Here is an 18,962-nt window from a genome sequence, read left to right as displayed (position 1 = left end):
CAATCTGGGTGGTGTTTTGATAACCCAATGCTGCAGATGGGATGTGTAAAGAAAGGGTCGTCGTTGGCAAGCGAGATCAGCTACCAACAGCCAGCACGCAACCGGTGCATCGCGGACTCGTGAAGGCAGAGATGACTCAACCCTGCGTCCGTGTCGTACTGTGAGTGTCAATAGTTCGCCCTGGCTAAAAGTGCGATGATTAAGCATGCGCTATGGGGTTGCAGCCGCATGCACGTTTGAAGTGACATGACCGGCGTGTATTTCTGCAGGGGTACATAATCGCCACAGTAGAGAAGGAAGCGCGCCAGCAACGTGCTCGAATCGGTCAGGCAACGTCCCAGCAATCATGCAAACATGAAGGTTCATATCGTACGTGGTTCTGTTATCGGCGATTACACGGACAACGACTGCGCTGGAAGCACGGAGGCTGGGCTTGGGTTGCATACAAGTGACACTTCGCAGTACACCACACCGCGTTTGTGTGGCTGGCGTCCTGCGAAATGCCATTTGCATTTCGAACACACCCTCCAAGGTTCCAAAGCTGTCGTCGCGATGCGGCACGCATGGCGCAGACGAGAGGACCATGTTGACGACGACGACCACGTCTTCGCTCTGGCCAAACGACGTGGATGATGACGACGACGACTTGCTGAACGTGCTGCCGCAGAACGCCTATGGAGATGGGACCATGAGCCACGGCTCTCGGCCATCGTCGCTCATTTGCCCCAAATCCCATGGAATGCAGCAAAAGCTGACTCCATGGGATTATGGGGGCCACGCAGCACCCACGCAAGGAGCGCAATCCGTTTAATTGGACGCAACTCGAATGCGTGGGCGGCGCAGCACTACAAGGCTAGGCTAGACGTGTACCTGTGGCGTCGTGTCGGCGTCGGGCGCGTCGTCGAGGAGGCTGCTAAAGTAGTCCGAGACGTCGTCGACGACCTTGGCATCGCGTGTGTCTTGCATCTGCGCCATGGATCGGCGTAAGCATGGCGCGCCATGGCGGCGACGACGTACATGGAGATGGCGGAGCTTCGCGACGCGGGCGCGCTTGTACTCGTGGGCCTCAAGGTCGTCGAAGAGGGCGGCGACGTCGTCGACGTTGGCTGCATCAGCGTCGTCGTCCAAGGCCCGCTTCATGGAGGTCCGGGCCGAGTCATAAATAGAGGCGCCTTGAGACTTGGTCGATGCCATCGTGCTGCTGACGCGTCGTCGTGTCTCGGGCCAAATCAAAAGTGATCCAGTCCAGCGGCTGGCAAATCTTGCATTATAAAAACGACATTTGAAAAGAATGCAATCTTTTTATTCAAGGCCTTTGCGAGTTATTTCACGTTCAGTATCCTGCCTACTCGGAATTTAAATTTTCCATTTAAATGCATCTCGGTGCCACCTGTACGGTGTACGGGATAATGTACGATGTACGGTTTCGAACCGAGTGGACGGTTGCAGCCGCTGCATTCCGCCGGTTAGTTAATCATACCTGATCCTTATGGCACGCTTCCTCCGAACGTTATCATAATAGCACAGACGACACGCCACGCGGGATTACCCAAGACCAGTAACGTCCTCTCCCCGAGGGTCCCTAGCATATAGTAGCATCTGTCTGCCTGCAGCAAGGTCCGTGTCGCTCACGGGGCTTGAGCTGCAAGATCGCAGCATCTGATTGGGCGCACTGCATCTTTGCGGCCAGCCTTTTTGCACCAATCACAAGACACACAAAGCCCTAGTCCTAGGGCTTCTGTGAGTGAGGGTCGCGTTTTTTATCTTGGCATTTGTATGAACCGTGACGTAACGGTATGGTGTTGGTCCTTTTTTTTCCAGAAAAAGGGCACTTTGCATTTTGCACAGCCTCCGAGAGCCGACACTTCGACCCTCGAAAACCCGCGGCGCAGGACCTATAGCACGCGACGGAGCTTCGATTCCTGCACTTCTGCCGCGCCTCACTACCTTGTCCGCGCTCGCGTAACCCCTGCCACTCCTCCGTACCGTCAACCACTGCCAGTTTCAGAACAATGACGACCCTCGCCTTCCTCTACGACCTTCCGACTCCCCACAGCGAGATGTGCGCGTTTGGAAGTCCAAATTTTTATCGGGCATCGCCCCGTTTGGCCGCGTCCAAGGACTACAACACCCGGTGGTCTGGCGCGGCCTCGGCGTAGACGACGACCGACCCCCCACCCCCCCAAGAAGAGAAAAAGACACGATCAAGATGACCAAGACCTCGAGCTCTGTAGCCGTGTCTCGGACGACGCCGCCAACGTCGACATGCTCAGCGACTTGTTCTCGGTCATTGAGGCCGACGCCTTGGATGCCGGCGCCGTCAACGATGTCGCCGACCTCTTTGGTGCGCTCGCCGACGACGACATGTCGGCGCTCATGGCCAGCCTCGACGCCGACTCGAATGACGCGGCGGTCGTCGATGAGATTGCCGGGATCTTTGACGACCTCGAAGACGTCGCTGCAGCCGAAGACGCAGCGGTCGTCGACGAGATTTCGAGCATGTTTGATGTGCTCGAAGCGGATGCAGCGACGGCCAACGTGCAAGACGAAGCCGACGCGTTCCACGTCGACGACATTGCGGACCTGTTTTCGTGCTTGGCGGCGCCGGCCCCGATGGCCAGCCCGCGGGTGCCCGTGCTCGACGCGCGGCTGCCACGCCTCGACAGCCGCATTCCGATGCTCGCGCCGCGGTCGCTGCCGACGCTCGGCGGCTTTGTGTGCGGCCCGCCGGTCTTTCAGAAGACGGAGCTGACGCGCGCAGACCGCGTTGCCCGTTGGAAGGACAAGCGGAGTAAGCGTGCGCTGCCCAAGGACAAGCCCGTGTTCGAGTCGCGTCAGCAAGTCGCCGCCAAGCGCCGCCGAATCAACGGGCGCTTTGCCGGCCTCGAAACCACGTTCATCTCCATCTCGACGCTCCAGAACTAAAACTCTTATCGTCTTAATCCAATCTTTTCTCTCTTTTCTGTGCCCATCGTAGTGGTCCCGATAGCCTCCGTGAGTTTGCGTGGCTATCGGGCGGAGCACATCTACGCAAGAATGGCTGCCGACGCTCCGACGTGGCGACAGCGACTGCACCGATCACCACTCGTGAGATTGCTGCTGGTTGATGGATTTGGAGGTTGAGATGGAATCCAGTTGTTTATTCGAACACTCAATGGTCTATACAAAGTCCCTGTAGAGTGTGCATAAAAATACGCTGTAGTTACAACCCTGCGCAGGCGCTGATGGACATTCAATTTTTAAAGATCACATGTGAAAAATAGAAACCACATGCACGTGAGAAACAAATTTATCCGATTTTCGGTATCGGACCTATTTTACACGATGTGACGTAGAATTGACACGGTGGAAATCCATGGCACGCATTTTGTATCAAACGCCAACTCACCCGCCATGGGCAACGCCAACCCCAAGCCCAAGCCGCCACCGGCGCCGCAGCCTCTGGCGCCCAAGACACCACCACCGGCGCCGTCGCCGCCGCGGCCATCGTCGTCGTCCATTGTGGGCACGATGCTCGCGACCAACATCTCGCTGCGGCGGGCGGCGATCACGTACAGCGACCTGCGCTTTGGCGAGCGCTTGGGCCAAGGCGCGTGCGGTGAAGTCATCAAGGGCGAGTACCACGGAACACCGATTGTCATCAAGAAGATGCTACAGAACCAGATCAGCGCGGCCAACGTCGCGCTCTTCGCCAATGAGATCCAGCTGCTCTCGACGCTCCGGCACCCCAACATCATCCTCTTCATTGGTGCCAGCGCCGACGCCCAAGAAAACCTGTACGTCCCTTCGCAGTACGATGCTCAACTGTATCATCTCATCTCTTGTGCCTAGGTGCCTCGTGACCGAGTACATGGAGCGCGGCGACCTCGGGTCGCTCCTCCTCGACCCGACGATCGCGCTGAGCTGGAAGGATCCGCTGCTGCGGTTCGTCGTCGACATTTGCCGCGGCATGGCCTACTTGCACTCGCAAGAGCCAAAGTACATTCACCGCGACCTCAAGGCCGCCAACATCCTCGTCAGGTATTTACTCCATCGCTCATGTCTGATTGCATAACGATCAGTGTATCAACTTGATATTACTAGCGCCAACTTTCAAGTGGCCAAGATTGCCGACTTTGGCTTTGTGCGGCTTCTGACGGACGAAGCGCTGAGTCTGCGTGGCACGCCGCTCTGGACGGCGCCCGAGATCCTCCGCGGCGACACGTACACGGAAAAGGCCGACGTGTACAGCTTCGGCATTGGTACGATCCAATATGAGCACTGGACTGGATCTTATTAAACAAAACTCAGTGCTCGCCGAGATTGAAACGCGCAAGAAGCCGTACCACGAACATAACGTGAACCGCCGGGCCGGCGCACAGCGGCTCATGCACGATATTGCGTACAAGGAACTGCGGCCGACGCTCTCGGAAAACGCACCGTCAAGCATTGCGAGCATCTACCAGCGCTGCGTGCTCATGGACCCGGACGGCCGCCCCGGCTTTGACCAGCTCATTGTCGAGTTCGACTCGCTCGTGCGACGCCAAGTCGACGCCAGCGCCTAATCAAGCAGCCTTTTTGTTTTCTATCAACGCGCATACAGTGGCTTGGCCGTCGAGTCTTTATTTTCTGCCGACGATTTCACTCCAGAAGCAGATCTTAGCATTCGTCGATGCAGGGCAGCGAGCACTGCTCGCCAGTGTCCGATCGAGAGCGCGCAACCACTCATTTCTCAACGTACAAAACCCCTCATCTTCTCAAGACCCGTGCAGTCCCATTGCCTTGAGAACGCTCCCGCACGCGCCCTCTTGCCGTGCTCTAGTAAAACCGTGCGATTGGCGGGCGGATAGTTGAAGTGATGGATGGATACGTCATTTGTGGCAACAAGAACACGTACTAGTACACTATCCAGATACGGTCGCGTTCATATGTATCCAGACAAAGTAGTATCGGCAGTATGCAAGTCTATAACACACGCATGTAGTACCTATCTATCACTAGTATGCATCCGATCGCGTGCCATAGGATGGGCGCGAACGATCCTGCGATCCTGCGCATGGCTTCCTTGGATGCGTGCTCACATGCCCGCAACCGCGGTACGCACGGTCGTCTCGAGCGTCGTGAGAACCTCGCGAAAGGCCGGGCGACTCGACGCGTCTGCGGCCAGGCACGCTTCTACGAGCTGCGCCAATGGCGCCGGCACGTTCCACGGCAGCGGCCCGGGAAACAAGCGGCCGTTGGCAATCGCATCCATCGTCGCAAACGTGCTCATTGACTCGCGAACCTCGGCGTACGGCTCGCGGCGCGTGCAGAGTTCCCAGAGCACTAAACAGTTTAAAGAATCATGAGCCGTCCAAGCGCCTTTTTGAATGAATGAGAAACACGTACCCATGCCAAAGCTATAGACGTCACAGGCTTCGCTGCTACTGACATCACCGCGCAGGTACTCTGGCGCCGAATGCGTGGAAGGCCTGCGTACACTTCGTCGACCGCCAGTGCAATGTACCGCGTGTCCATGACCTTGGCCGCGTCGTAGTGCTGGTTCCTAAAAGTCTCGTTGATACATTAAAAGAGAAATAGAAGACGTGGCCTCGTACGATAAAACGATTGACGCGGACGTGAGGTTGCCGTGGGGCCGCTTCTGTGCGTTGAGGTACAGCATGGCGCGGCAGACATCGATGGCGATCGGCAGCAAGTGCGCCCGCCATGACAGGTGCACGCGGCGATTCGACAAGAGTTGGTCGAGCTTTTCAGTGCTAGGACGTTCGAATACGAGGTACAGATTGTCCTTCTCGTCCGTGCACGCGCCCAGAAAGAGCAGAACGTTTGGGTGGCGCATGAGATACAGCGCATTCATCTCTTCGAACAATCGGTCCATCGAACCGAACGGCTTGGCGAAGCTCTTGAAGAAGGTCACAGGCAGACCGTCGTACGTGCCGTCTTCGAGCAATCCAAACGACAAGGTAGTATTGGGATAAGCACGCGAGAGAGAGTCATACGAAAGGCGTAGGTGCGGCCTGGTGGCGAGCTGGTTTGCCACGCAGGGCGTCGCGACTTGATTGTGGAGAGGTGCGTTCGAGGTGTTGGGTTGGTCCATGCGTGTCAAATTTGATTGTGGACGTTTCGTCGTAGCTGTCACGACGACCTAAAACGTCTGTGAGGAACTTCTAAAAGCGTTCAATTGCTTGACGACCCTTCAAATTATCAATCAATCAAGGCTAAGTTGGGTACCGGTAGTGTTCAACGCTCCGAGAGACGCATCAACAAGTTCTGCCGCGTCAGCTGCGGCAATCGTAGCGCATCAACAAGGACGGCCGTGACCCCATCGCGAGTCAGTGGCTGCTCCGAGATGAAAAGCCTCTCGAGATACACACACGTCGTCGCTGGCGTCTCCGTCAGATGTACGTACAGTGGTGGTCAAATTAATCGCCGTACTTGGCCGGCTGATAGATTGATATCTCCTGTAGGAATAGATCTATAGATTTGAGATAATTTATTGGAAGAATATTGGATTGTAGCGAAAGGATGAGTGCTAATCATTCATGTTGTAGCAAATCATACTATGGAATGAGACAATATATCAAATGTCGTAGGCTATAGAGCCAGTGTCAGAGCCACATGATTTGGGCATTTGGCCAATGACTGGCGTTTTCGTTTGGACTTCAAGTGCGGCGATTAATTTGACCATGGTACTGCGATCGAAGAAACTCGCCCCTTCAAGCTCGAAAATCGTTAGCGCCGGGACGGAGGCCAAACCATCGATCAGTAGTGAGTCCATCTTCTGGTTCCCCAACCAACAGTCGGTGAGGAACTTCAGTTGCGCCAACATTGGCGCCACGGCAGCATAAAGCGTCAACTGGCTAAAGACGTGGCCGGCGAGGCGTCCGAGTTTTTTGTGCCCAAGGGCCGTTGCGATGTCCTGCATCGTCCCGTCGTCGACGTCACCTTTGGCACTCCACGTCAAGCTCTCGTAGGATGCCGCGAGACGCCAGCCGTAGAAACCACCGAGGCCAACGACATCGTTAATCCAGAGACCATGCAGCGATGTGTTGGCTTGCAGCGCGTCGCAGAAGGCCAGCACCGTGGAGTGGTCCCAGTGCGTCACGTTGGTCAAGGAGAGAAAGGTGCATGGCGCCTCCCAGAGCCACGCGTTTAGAAGCTGCCCAAATTGCGGCGTAATGTTGCGTGCAACCAGCAAATTGACACGCACCAAGCCAAGGTGCGAGTGGGCAATTACAGCCAACAGATCGTTGAGCTCCACGTCAGTCGTGGCATGCAAGGACGCGACGTTGATAATCACGTTTTGCAGAAGCGGGCAGCGCTGCAGGAGGAGGTCGCTGATCGCTTTACCTTGGCCGCGCATCATGGTCGCGCTGTGGAGCTCGAGCGTAAGGCCGCCGAGCTCAGCCAAGATCGGGGCGACCTTGACCAGCGAGGCCAGCTGTCGACTCGCGCCCAGGATCTCGAGGCTCGGACGCAGCGGCAGCGTTGCCGCGACTATTATAGTGCCAGCACCTCTGGCGATACTTCTGTGTCGTCGAGATACAGCAGCGGCCACTCGGGTTGCGCAAATTCGTAACAGGCGGTCAGCGCCGGCGTGCAGACGCAGCGAGGGACCGCATGCAGAATGCTGTTAATGTCGTCATCGCATGGGTGGCAGCTAGTGTGGCAGCTTGATGTGTGGCTCTTTTAAGTCCCTTCCACAGGTCATATCCAGATGCGAGATCGGATTGGTGGAATTCTAGCCAATCCAATGCCGATGCGGGACGTCTCAAGGATCGATCGCCCACGTCTCCGTGGGCAGCTAGCTCTAGGTCTTCTGAAGTTCACCAGCGACGCTTGGCAGGTCCAGAATCCATTGCCCAAAACACCGCCGATAACCGACTTCTTCTAGTCTAGAAAGCAAGATCTGATAACAAGTCTAGGAACATTACTCGTGAGTTGAGAGCCTTGCTAGCGTTCACGGCGAGCTAGTTACGCCGTGGCGTTTTCATGTCTGCAGGAAAATGTGTCCACAAGATGCTTGAAGGTCGGGCGAAGAGCTGGTTGAGCGGCAACGCATGCGTGGTAGATCTCCCGCACGTTTTGTGGCGCGGTCTTCGGGAGCGTCGGTCGCGCGCCGTCGTAAACAATGCTATGCAGCAGCTGCACGCGACTCCGGGTATCGACAAACGGTATTTTCTGCACAACCATTTCGTAGAGCACTAGGACACGCTACTGAAACACGGTTGTTGACGCGAGGGGAGTTGTACGTACACATGCCAAAGCTGTAGACATCGGCCGCCTCGCTCTGCACGCAGTCGCCCCGCAAGACCTCGGGGGCCAGCCACGTCGGGATCGTGCACAGTGGCAAGGTTTCCTCGGACGCCAAGGCGGCGAGTCCAATATCACCGACCTTGCAGACACCATTCGCATCGCGCCTAGATGACAATTTCGGATGACTCGAGCCTGTCATTTTCACAATGGAGGGTACGGGAAGAAGACAGTGGCGGTCGTCAGGGTGTGGGGCGAGACACCGTCGTGGGAACCGATGGACCGAAGGTACTCCATCGCGACACAGACCGAGTGTGCTGCGGCGAGTCCGTGGGTTGCCCATGTCCAATGGATCGATGGGCTAGTAAGCATGGAGCGTAGCGACCCGCCATCCATCCATTTCATCGCGATATACCTAGAGCGACATAAGACAATATTATTGCCATGGATAAAACGTACAGGTTGTCGTGAGCGTCTACGCAGCATCCGACAAAGGACACAATGTTGTGGTGCTGGAGACGAGAGAGAAGTGATATGTGCTTGACAAACACGTCCCGCTTGGCGTCGACAGAGTGTTTGGTGAAGCGGCGGAGAGCAATAGTCGTGCTATAGTTATAGACGCCTCGAAACACATTTTTCCTCTCGTAAAGTGGTAAAGTGTCAAAGAGCACGGCGTCCATGGGGACGACCGAAGCAAAGGAACCGACCATCGTCATTTCGATGCCACAAATCGCAGAGTGCCATTCGAAGGAGCAGAGTCGACAACCAACAGCAAGAGCAACAAATCATATAAAATACGACCACGTGTTATTACAAGTGCCGGTGTTTGTCGCCGGCAACTGGATTTCTTTGTGGAATTGTTGGCGGCTGTTTTTGTCTCAAAGTGGCCAAATTGATACATTGATACCTACCTATGTTGATTAATACTACTGAACCGCCGGCCTAAATCAAGTTCCTCAACCGAGTGTACACAATAGATAAAACTATGCTAAATAAAATTGTCGGACTCTCTTCGTTGTAATACACGACCCACTTCAACAACAACAACCGATAGCAGGTATCGATACCTGATTTGTCTGTCGTAAGCGCAAGGATGGTTGTCGGGACGGGTCTGAGAGCCCAACACGTGAATATAACCTTGTCGACAAAATGTGCTTGTATATTGTCTTCTTAATTACGTTCAGCCGCTGCACAAGGCGCACCTCATCAACTAGGACGTGGCGGCGCTGTGCTCGTCGTCCGAGTCGCCTTCGTAGAGGCTGTCCAAATCGTCGTCATCGTCATTATCGTCATCATCGTTGAGGTAGCGCATGCGGGCAGCGGCCAAGCGCGCGTCGAGATCATTGCCGATGCTCGAGCGCGGACTCGACTCGACCGACGACGTCGAGAGCTCCGTGTTGCCCATGATGAACGTCTGTTCGCGCGCATATCGCTCGCGCGCCATCGCGAGCCGCGCGTCCAGATCCAAGTCCTTAAAGTGCACGCTCTTCTTGGAGCTCGACGCGGTATTGTACTGCGACGTCGACGTCGACGTCAATGAGAGCTCGGTGGAGTTTTGCTGCTCGCGCCGGTAGCGCTCCATGGCCTGCACGAGACGCACGTCGAGCGTGTTGGGGTTCGTGCTCGCCATCGAGCGGCTCGACGCGAGCACCGACCGCGTCAACGTCGAGAGAAACGTGCTCATTTCGCGCGAACTCATGTCGAAGCCTTCGGCCATGAGCTGGTCGCGGACGTACCCGAGCATCAAATTCGTGTACGCCTAGATGAGCATCGGTAGGCTGAGGCGAAAACGCGAGGAAGCATCGTACCACGGTGGCTTCCTGCTGCACCAAGCGGACCTGAAAGTCCGGCGGGACCGAGACCGCGGTGCCACACGCAGAGTCGAACGCCGACTGGCAGAGGTCCGGGTGGTTGTGCGGCCGCGTGTCTAGCGCCGCGACCGGCGAGACGGCTGGCATGACGTACGACCGCAGAATCGCGTGCGACCCCGGGCGCGACGACGCCTTCGACTTGGCCGCCGACGACGGCTGCGACGACGCGAGCGAGTGGCGCGACTCGGGCAGGGAGTGGTGCGACGGCGTCCGCGCCATCTGCGGGCGCTGGCTTTCGTCGACGGTCTCCGGTTCGTCATGGGGCCACGGCTTCTCGTCCTAGTAGTACATGTGTCCATAATGGCACGAACACATGAAAAATGATACGTACCGAGCCCGGCGCAAGGTCCGAGTACGACGGCCAAAGGTGCAGAAGCGCCGAGACGGCCCCAAAGAGGGAGAGATCGATGCCGTGGAGGCCACAGTACGTGGCCATGGTCGCATGCACGTATGCATTCGTGGGGTTGTTGTCCATCAAGACGAGGTTGACGCCGTACAAGAGCAGAACCGTGGCCGTGAGTGCCGTGTAAACGCAGTTGGCGAACGGCGCGTAGAGCTCTGGGTGCGATCGAAGGCGGCGGACAAGCGACGGGACCATGGCGAGGAAGACGACGAGGCCAAAGAGCAGCTGGGCGTAAAAGAGCATGAACGCATGGCGCGGGCGGGCGATCCAGCACGTCTTGGTCTCGGCGTTGAAGCCAAACGCGTTGCGCGAGAGCCCCAGCGCGAGCAGGATCGAGGGCACGCAGCTCAAGAGGCAGTAGTACATCGAGTCGTACGAGCCCACGACCGAGTACGGCAGCTGGCGCCCGAGCACCTACAGCAGCACGCCATTCGCATCGATCTGAAAGCACATGCGTACTACTACCATGTACAAGACGACAATGGTTAGGATCCAATTCCACACGACAAGCGACGCGAAAAACTGGTAGGCGAGGCCGAGGACTCGGCAGGTCGCGACGCTACCGTGCGACGTGGGCGTCGACTGGTCGCGGATGCTATCGAGCACCATGGTCGCGGCGAGGAGCACCGAGTAGCCGCTGGCAGTACGACGAGGCGTGAGGCCATCATGCCATGGGTCTCATCATTTACCATGTGAGCATCGCGAGGTTCGCCGGGAACCGCCGGCTCTGTGCGCGCTGGAGCTTGTACGTAAAGGCGCCCGCGGACAAGATGAGCGAGATGATGTTGAGCACCTTCGTCGGCGTCTTCATGTCGTCGGCGCACGAGCCGTATGCGGCCGCCATGGCGCTGCTCATGCTGCTGCTCCCAAACTGGCCTTCGACTAGACCGTACTTGTTCGGGCTCGAGGTCCATTTTAATGTCAATGTTTAAAGTTTCCTAAAAATATCATGATAAAAAGGATAAATAATAAAACTTCACCGCTTGCCCGCAAATAAAACAACCAACAAGGATTCAGTCGCACCGCGATCGACTAATCCTTCCCTTCTTGCGTCAAATCATCGAGAAAATGTAGAAAAACAATCGAGACCACGTTGTTTGCATAGAAAAACCCGCGATCCACCGCTGCAAGCCGATCGACGATCTCTAGGCTACACTTGTGTGTACCGGTACCATACATGCCATCATGATGCTACTTGATGCAGATATCATATCTTCCTCTGCGCGCTCGGCAGTCGTCGTCGGTTCCATGCAATCCCGCGCCACGAGCCACATACGACTTGCGATCTTCAACGACGAGAGCGTGCTGCCGGCGCCGAAGACGGTGTCCCTACTCGCGCCACAGAGTGGCATGGGCAGAGCATGTCGCCAAAGCGGAAGAGTGGAAGCCATGTCCGATTCAACTTTTGACGGCCAACCATGGCCATCGCGACATGAACCTCGTGCGTTCGAACCCAGATGCCATCAACATCCTTCACGAGCTCAACGTGGCCGCGGGCAGCGCCAGTACATCACGCCGCGTACGAGTACACAGTACGCTCGGGCCAAAATTTCGCCTCGACAGGGTGTGCGACATCGAGTGAAAGCCTCTTTGGCGCGCTGACCCTTGGCCCGCAGCAGCGGAACGAGAGGCCGCGGGTGCCACCAATACACTCTTTTGGCAGTCCGCTGGATATGGTGCCCACCACCATTTCGACACCAAGCGTGGGACAGACCCCACTGCGCGCATCTCCACGCAGGATGCCATTGTTGCAAGTGCAAAGTGGCGCGGCGTGCGTTTAGCGTATTTATGCATCCCATAGACAATTGCAGGTACCTGCCACGCAGTGGCTAAATCCACCCAAGTGGCAGCATTACGCGCTGGTTACGTACAGTAGGCGTCGCCCACGCCGGGCGTCTTTGAACCTCATTCTCTGAACATCGCTATCGCTATCACATGGGCGCCTGCTGCTCCAACGACGCGGTCCAGCTGCCGCCGTCGACGATCGCTCTGCGGTCCGTGCCCGTGCCGGCGCCGCCAAAGGCTGCCAAGAAGATCCACTCGAGCGAGTACAAGGTCGACATGTCGTCGTCGGGTGAGCCCGCGCCCGAGCCCAGCAATGACGAAGACAGCGACGATATGGTTGCGTCGCCGACGGCCGCCAAGAAGAAGACGGACCGCGTCGCGTCGGTCACGTCGCGTCAGCTGCGGTCGTCGACCGTCCGGCGCATGTATGGCAACCTCAAAAAGTACGCGCACTCGGTCGACGAAGTGTTCCACCGCGACACGTCGCCCGACCGCTTCATCACGTTCAACTCGTACGAGTACGACGAGCTCGCGCCGCTCCAGCACGAGTGGTGGATCGATCCGACCGCGATCACCGACACGCGCGCGATTCCAGCGGTGACCATGGTCTGCGAGTATGCCTTCCTGGACGGCCAAGAGGTCTTTATCAAGCGCCTCGACCGCAATGCGTCGTCGCACAAGCTGTCGCGGTCGCGCCGACTGCTCATGGCCGAAGTCCACATCGGCGCCAAGGTCGAGCACCCGTTTATTGCAACCTTTCTTGGTTTTGCATCACGCCGTACGCTGGCCTGAGCTGCGTCTCGGAGTTTGTGCACGGCACGTCGCTTCTCGAGACGCTGGCGTCCGGCCCGCTGAGCTGGCACGAGCACAAGCTGCCGTGGGCGCGGCAGATCGCGGCCGCCCTCGTGTACCTCCATAGCATGCAGATCACGCACCGCAACCTTAAGCCCGACACGATCCTCATCACGACCAAGACGGGCGCGGTCAAGCTCCTCGGCATGGGCCACGGGGCCACGAGCTCGTTCGTCAACCACCACCCGCCGACCACGAGCGAGTGGAGCGCGCCCGAGCTCCTCCAAGGCCGCGACGTGAGCGAGAAGACCGACGTGTACTCGTTTGGGCTCGTGCTGTTGGCGCTCGAGCTTCAAGCCTCGCCATTTGGCGCTGCGAGTGCCCACTACCACGAGCTCATGATGAAGATTTTGACGGGGACGCTGAAACCGGTGGTGCCAGCTACGAGCCCTGTCGCCGACATCCTCCACGACTGTCTGCAGTACCCGCCCGCGCGACGACCGACCATGGCGGTGGTTGCCTCTCGCCTCGACGGCCTCTCGCTCTAGACTCCTCCAACTACTACTTGTTCGTTCTCGTCGTCGTCGTCCTAACCTAATCCTATCTAATTGCAACCTCACGCATGGAGCTCACACATTGTTATGTTGCTGCTCGCGCCATGGAAACGCCCGCGGATGCCGCAGAGTAGCTGACGCGACGTGCGTCGATGACCGCGCCCGCTCGTCGCCAGTGCAAGTAACGCCCCCGATCCCAGTCCTCAGTGCGATCAACCATTACCTTCTGGATCAGATGGGTAACGCTCGCCGACCTTTCTAAGATCTTAGATCGTCGATCGGCCTCCTTGCATCTCCAAGAACAATGTACGTCACGTTGCGAGAAGAGAAATGTCCGTTCAATCAGCGATGCCTCGACCCAGTGCGTATTTCTTCCCGACCACAAAAAGCAGAGATCGTCGACGACGACCAAGACGATGTTGGCGATCCAACACGGTATCCACTGCGGTTTCCAAGACGACATCGTTCAGCAACGAGGGTTGGCAAGATCGTGTTGTGTTCAAGCCGACTATCCAGCGCCGGTCGGGCGACGATGACGTGGCAGTCGTAGACGCAAGTACGCGCGGACGCGCTCAAAATCGGAAACGGACGCAAAACCGATCGTGATGAAATGCTGGCGGTTGCGATGGTCGTAGTCGGCGCCGAACTCGTCGAGGGCGTGGCCAATCTTGAACTTGAAGCTACACATGCATGCGTTCGACTCTAACACGAATGCATGGTGTTGAGCAAGCAAGTACCTGGTCGCGCGCGCGTCAAAAGTGGCCTGCGTCATGTCGCGGTAGTACATGATCATGGCAATGTCCCGGGACGCGACAAGAAACTGGTATCGACACGCGGTCTCGTCGAAGCGTGCGGGCGACGGAAACTTGCACTCGAGGCGACCGACCTTCATGCTCGATGTGGGCACCATAATGAGGTCGGCGCCACCACCGACAGTTGGTGGTCGCAGCGACTCGACGAGCGTCTGCGCCTGCTGCCCGATGGACGCCAGCTGCGCCGAGAGCGATGGTCGCACGACGCGCCGCTTGACGACGACATGGTTTCGGTTGTTGGAGCTCGTTGGTCTGACGCGCCTGTCGTCGTCGTCGTCTTGCTTGGTACGCGGCGGTGTCTCGTACTGGGGTACGTCTGGTGCAGCGCAGTACGTCGTTGGCGTCGTGGGGCTGCAATGGCTCTGGATGTCGGCGATGACAAGGCTCTTCTTGGGCGTCGCGGCGTAGTAGGTCGGGAGGCTGTCGCCCTTGAAGCGCTGCATATTGGCGAGTTAAATATAGCAACACGGAATCCATTCGTGTCCAACTGCAACGTCGTCCAGAGGATCGCTATGGAGCTGATGCGAGTGGCTCGTTTTAGCTGCCGTGCACGTGGCGCTGCCACGTCATCGTACCCTGGCATTTCTTCCTGTCGGAACGGGCGCACACACTTAAGCCGATCCGAACAACGCATGCTCCGGTGAGGATCGATAGGCGGCATGAATGGCTCTACCATGCAAAAATGTGAGCTTGAGATTGCTCGCCACGCTTGGACTCATCACAAAGCGTGCAGATCGCTCCAACATGGACGCTTGACTCGACAACTTGGTAAGGCAACAAGAGTAGAGATGAATAATAGGTCCGCATGGCAAGCCGGCGCCCCCGTCGCTGTACCGCACGCCGGATGGGCGGCAGAAGGCGGCGACCGAGAGGTCCTCAACTCACTTGTCCTCAACTGGGTCAGTCGTCCCATCAAGCCAGATTTGTTTCGTTAAAGATGATGCGAGCTGCGAACTGGCTCGGCCAATCAAGGACGGCCGTCGAAATGGAACCGCCGGCTCAATGACATCGGCTCGCACCAGATGGTGCACTGCGCTTCGAAGAGCGGCGCACCACCACTTGCGCATTGGAGATTCCGACAAGCCATGGCCGTCCTGCCCGAGTCGCTCCTCATCATTGCCCTCGTCATTGGCGGTGCCACCGCGCTGTATGGCCACCGCTGCATCCATCACATTGGGCTGGCGCTCCTCCTCCTCGAGTACTTTTTCATTCTGACGCTCAACCAAGTCGCGGCCGTCGTCACGGTCCTCGCTCTCACCGTGTACCTCGTGATCGCCAAGTCGCGGCACGTCCTCGCCGACTGGGCCTACGCAGGCCTCCGTGTCGTTATCTGCCTCGGCGGTATCCTCGGCCTCTGTCTCTTTCTCTACTACGCCAACGCGACGGCCCTCGACGTCGCTACCCTTGGCTGCTGCGGCGCGACCGCATTGATCTTTGTCGGCATGTTTGCGTTCTGCGACGACCGCGTGAGCTTCATCGTGACCACCTCGATGCTCGGAACCGTGCTCGTGATCACGACTGCAGCGCTCTGGGACAATGACGACCTCGTGCTTCAGATTTGGCACCTCCCGACCGCGGCCTTCCTCTTGCTTTGCAGCTGCAGCGTCCAGTGGCACGCGGCCCATGTGAGCCCCGCGCCGAGCACTCGCTTGCTCTGGGAGACGCCACGTCATAGCAACGTCACGGCGCCTGCGACGCCGACGCCCAAGGCCGAAATTGCCGCGACGCCACGCGGCAACACATTCGCTCATCCGCCGTCCATTGTCTAAAGGCATGTACGAGACGGTCGCCAGCAATAATTTATTTCAACCAGTTCGTTCAGAACAAGTAGTGCTGTCATCTTTGATCGTGCAGGAGCCATCTGGAGAGTGCCATCAGCACACCAGAAGCGGCGACGTCAACACCCGAGCTGCACAAGCCCTACAACGCCGTCTTGAGAGCGGAAATACTTTCGCCAACGACCAGACGGATTCTCGCTCCACTCGGCGCAACAACAAACGGCGGCGCAGACCTCGAAGCGCTGGCTCGCTGTCGCTACTGCCCATACGCCGCTGGTCTCTAGACCGCACCGCCCCTTTACATGGCGCTCTTCAATCTCTACTCAGGACGGATACTGCTTGGCAGATCCCGGAGACGGAGTTCCAACATATAACTATACTGCATTCAGCACGCTTAGGCTTCGTCGAGCGTGATCGTCTTGATGATGCGGCCCGTGACGACGTACGGGTCCATGTTGGAGGCCGGGCGGCGGTCCTCAAAGTAGCCCTTGCCGTCGGCTTCGGCCTGGCGCGGAATGCGGATCGACGCGCCGCGGTTGGCGACGCCGTACGAGAACTGGTCGATCGACGCGGTCTCGTGGCGGCCCGTGAGCCGGCGCTCGTTGCCCGTGCCGTAGACCGCAATGTGCACCTTGTGCTTGAGCTTGAGCTTCTCGAGCGCCTCGATGATCTTGGCCATGCCGCCGTCTTCGCGCATCGCCTTGGTCGACACGTTGGTGTGGCAGCCGGCGCCGTTCCAGTCGCCCGGAATCGGCTTCGGGTCAAACGACACAATGACACCAAAGTCCTCGCACACGCGCAGCATGATGTAGCGCGAGATCCAGAGCTGGTCGCCCGACTCGATGCCCGTGCACGGCCCGACTTGGTACTCCCACTGGCCAGGCATGACCTCGGCGTTGATGCCAGAGACGCGGACGCCGGCGTAAAGGCACGCGCGGTAGTGCGCGTCGGCGATGAGACGGCCAAAGGCCGAGTGCGCGCCGGCGCCGCAATAGTACGGACCCTGCGGCCCCGGGAAGCCGCCTTTCGGCCACCCGTACGGTGTCACCTGGTCCTTCTCAAAGAGCGTGTACTCTTGCTCGATGCCAAACCACGGCACGTGTGCCTTGGCCGCCTCCATGACGCGCGCCGCGTCGAAGCGCGTGTTGGTCGGGATCGGCGTCATGTCGGGCTTGTAGCAGTCGCAGAGCACGAGGATGTGGTTGCCGCGGCGGAACGGGTCCTTGTAGATGGCGGCCGGCTTGAGCATGACCTCCGAGTCCGCACCCGGCGCTTGGTCCGTGCTCGAGCCGTCAAAGTTCCAGATCGGAAGGTCAGCGACCGACGTCGGCGCCTTGTCGAGCGTGCGCGTCTTGCAGCGGAGGTCCTGGCCCGAGCCGCCGATCCAGACGTACTCGGCTTGGATGTAGTTGCCCGTGTCGAGGCTCGCGTACGAGTCGTAGACGGCGCGGTCGAGCTTGCTCATGGTCGTGGTGGTGTCGAGGTGGCAGAAGCAGAAGTGAGTGAAGCAGGAGATGGTGTTGGCGGCAGCAGAAGCGCGAGGTACGAAGATCGCGCGCTCTTGGCTGCTCGCTACAGAACGTTCCCGTGGCTGCGGCGGTCTCTGTTGCGTCAACAGGTCTCTGTCAAAGATTGGCTTGCTCGACGTGGATTGGCTGCGGCGATTGCGGCAACTTCAACTTTGCGCCGAATCAGACAGGCGTCCGAAAATCCACTTTGAATTCGGACATGTCCGATTTGTATCGCGCACTTTCGCTTCACAGTGAGATGTTTTAATCAGGATTCTAGGATGTTTCGTAGTGCCACGTCAAACAAGATGCGCTCGCTCTCCTCAAGGTTCCCCGCGGAGGAAGAGGAAGAGCGTACCGCCAACCAGGTGCTTTGCGCTGTCATGGGTGACACTGACGCGCCCGAGTCGATCGACACATCGGACGAGCGCTCTAGTGGCTCTATATAACACACCCGTGACGATAAGCTGGGAGGACTGCCACCGCCGCAAGGACAGCAAGGACGTCCATGGGCTCCTGGCAACCGACGTTACGTGGGTCACGGTGGAAGTCCATAGATGGAAGACGCTCTCGTCATTGACCAGTGACATAGAACCCACACTTTGATCTGGTCCGCCCCTCGCCGACGCCACGAGTATCCACAAGGTGAACGACCGGCAATCCAGGCAGCTTGGCATGCGCAATCGGTGGGGGTCCCAGGCCAACTCGACTGTTTAAACACCCAAGAGGTAGGCGTAAAATCCCTTGAATCTTCGTCCAGCCCACAACTGACCGTTGAATCGCAATCGGACGCACGCAATCCCTTCGAAATTTTCCCCACCAATCGCCACGCGTTTCAAACCTTTTGCACCAATCCATGCACGACTAGAGAATGTATTTCAGCCAATGGCATGCGGCCGACTGAGATCTTTCCCGTGGATTGCCGAGCCCGCCCCTCGCTCACTTCTGCTTCTGCCACCTCGACACCACCACGACCATGAGCAAGCTCGACCGCGCCGTCTACGACTCGTACGCGAGCCTCGACACGGGCAACTACATCCAAGCCGAGTACGTCTGGATCGGCGGCTCGGGCCAGGACCTCCGCTGCAAGACGCGCACGCTCGACAAGGCGCCGACGTCGGTCGCTGACCTTCCGATCTGGAACTTTGACGGCTCGAGCACGGACCAAGCGCCGGGTGCGGACTCGGAGGTCATGCTCAAGCCGGCCGCCATCTACAAGGACCCGTT

General features: G+C 58.0%; 10 protein-coding genes across 10 annotated transcripts in view; 4 read left to right on the top strand and 6 right to left on the bottom strand.

Moving 5' to 3' along the window:
* Positions 1-392: 392 nt before the first annotated feature.
* SPRG_20251 (hypothetical protein) lies at positions 393-710 on the bottom strand (the record flags this gene model as incomplete). Its single annotated transcript, XM_012345847.1, has 1 exon — positions 393-710. One exon carries the CDS (start codon positions 708-710, stop codon positions 393-395), a length of 318 nt encoding a protein of 105 aa, XP_012201237.1.
* Positions 711-858: 148 nt separating this feature from the next.
* SPRG_20250 (hypothetical protein) lies at positions 859-1,194 on the bottom strand (the record flags this gene model as incomplete). The annotated part of the gene is made up of 2 exons (XM_012345846.1): positions 859-966; positions 1,018-1,194. The coding sequence occupies 2 exons, from the start codon at positions 1,192-1,194 to the stop codon at positions 859-861; spliced, it is 285 nt and encodes a 94-aa protein (XP_012201236.1).
* Positions 1,195-2,204: 1,010 nt separating this feature from the next.
* SPRG_20249 (hypothetical protein) lies at positions 2,205-2,672 on the bottom strand (the record flags this gene model as incomplete). The annotated part of the gene is made up of 1 exon (XM_012345845.1): positions 2,205-2,672. One exon carries the CDS (start codon positions 2,670-2,672, stop codon positions 2,205-2,207), a length of 468 nt encoding a protein of 155 aa, XP_012201235.1.
* A 721-nt stretch (positions 2,673-3,393) lies between these two features.
* On the top strand, positions 3,394-4,544 carry SPRG_20248 (TKL protein kinase; the record flags this gene model as incomplete). Its single annotated transcript, XM_012345844.1, has 4 exons — positions 3,394-3,776; positions 3,832-4,020; positions 4,084-4,241; positions 4,291-4,544. The coding sequence occupies 4 exons, from the start codon at positions 3,394-3,396 to the stop codon at positions 4,542-4,544; spliced, it is 984 nt and encodes a 327-aa protein (XP_012201234.1).
* A 4,898-nt stretch (positions 4,545-9,442) lies between these two features.
* On the bottom strand, positions 9,443-11,362 carry SPRG_20247 (hypothetical protein; the record flags this gene model as incomplete). The annotated part of the gene is made up of 5 exons (XM_012345843.1): positions 9,443-9,991; positions 10,041-10,382; positions 10,435-10,920; positions 10,972-11,143; positions 11,196-11,362. 5 exons carry the CDS (start codon positions 11,360-11,362, stop codon positions 9,443-9,445), a joined length of 1,716 nt encoding a protein of 571 aa, XP_012201233.1.
* A 1,079-nt stretch (positions 11,363-12,441) lies between these two features.
* Positions 12,442-13,631, top strand: SPRG_20246 (TKL protein kinase; the record flags this gene model as incomplete). The annotated part of the gene is made up of 2 exons (XM_012345842.1): positions 12,442-13,034; positions 13,085-13,631. The coding sequence occupies 2 exons, from the start codon at positions 12,442-12,444 to the stop codon at positions 13,629-13,631; spliced, it is 1,140 nt and encodes a 379-aa protein (XP_012201232.1).
* A 514-nt stretch (positions 13,632-14,145) lies between these two features.
* On the bottom strand, positions 14,146-14,892 carry SPRG_20245 (hypothetical protein; the record flags this gene model as incomplete). Its single annotated transcript, XM_012345841.1, has 2 exons — positions 14,146-14,317; positions 14,375-14,892. 2 exons carry the CDS (start codon positions 14,890-14,892, stop codon positions 14,146-14,148), a joined length of 690 nt encoding a protein of 229 aa, XP_012201231.1.
* A 642-nt stretch (positions 14,893-15,534) lies between these two features.
* SPRG_22190 (hypothetical protein) lies at positions 15,535-16,218 on the top strand (the record flags this gene model as incomplete). The annotated part of the gene is made up of 1 exon (XM_012345890.1): positions 15,535-16,218. One exon carries the CDS (start codon positions 15,535-15,537, stop codon positions 16,216-16,218), a length of 684 nt encoding a protein of 227 aa, XP_012201280.1.
* A 399-nt stretch (positions 16,219-16,617) lies between these two features.
* Positions 16,618-17,692, bottom strand: SPRG_06768 (glutamine synthetase cytosolic isozyme 1-1; the record flags this gene model as incomplete). Its single annotated transcript, XM_012345773.1, has 1 exon — positions 16,618-17,692. One exon carries the CDS (start codon positions 17,690-17,692, stop codon positions 16,622-16,624), a length of 1,071 nt encoding a protein of 356 aa, XP_012201163.1. The 3' UTR covers positions 16,618-16,621.
* Positions 17,693-18,711: 1,019 nt separating this feature from the next.
* Positions 18,712-18,962, top strand: part of SPRG_20244 (hypothetical protein) — a gene marked incomplete at both ends in the record, with an annotated part of 812 nt that continues 561 nt past the window's right edge. Inside the window, one exon of the mRNA XM_012345840.1 lies at positions 18,712-18,924. Within this exon, the coding sequence (XP_012201230.1) occupies positions 18,712-18,924 (213 nt within the window). The remainder of the gene's footprint in view (positions 18,925-18,962) is intronic.

The sequence above is a fragment of the Saprolegnia parasitica genome (genome assembly GCF_000151545.1).
Source record: "Saprolegnia parasitica CBS 223.65 unplaced genomic scaffold supercont2.25, whole genome shotgun sequence".
Classification (NCBI taxonomy): Eukaryota; Oomycota; class Saprolegniomycetes; order Saprolegniales; family Saprolegniaceae; genus Saprolegnia; species Saprolegnia parasitica.
This window is presented reverse-complemented; position numbering and strand designations above follow the sequence as displayed.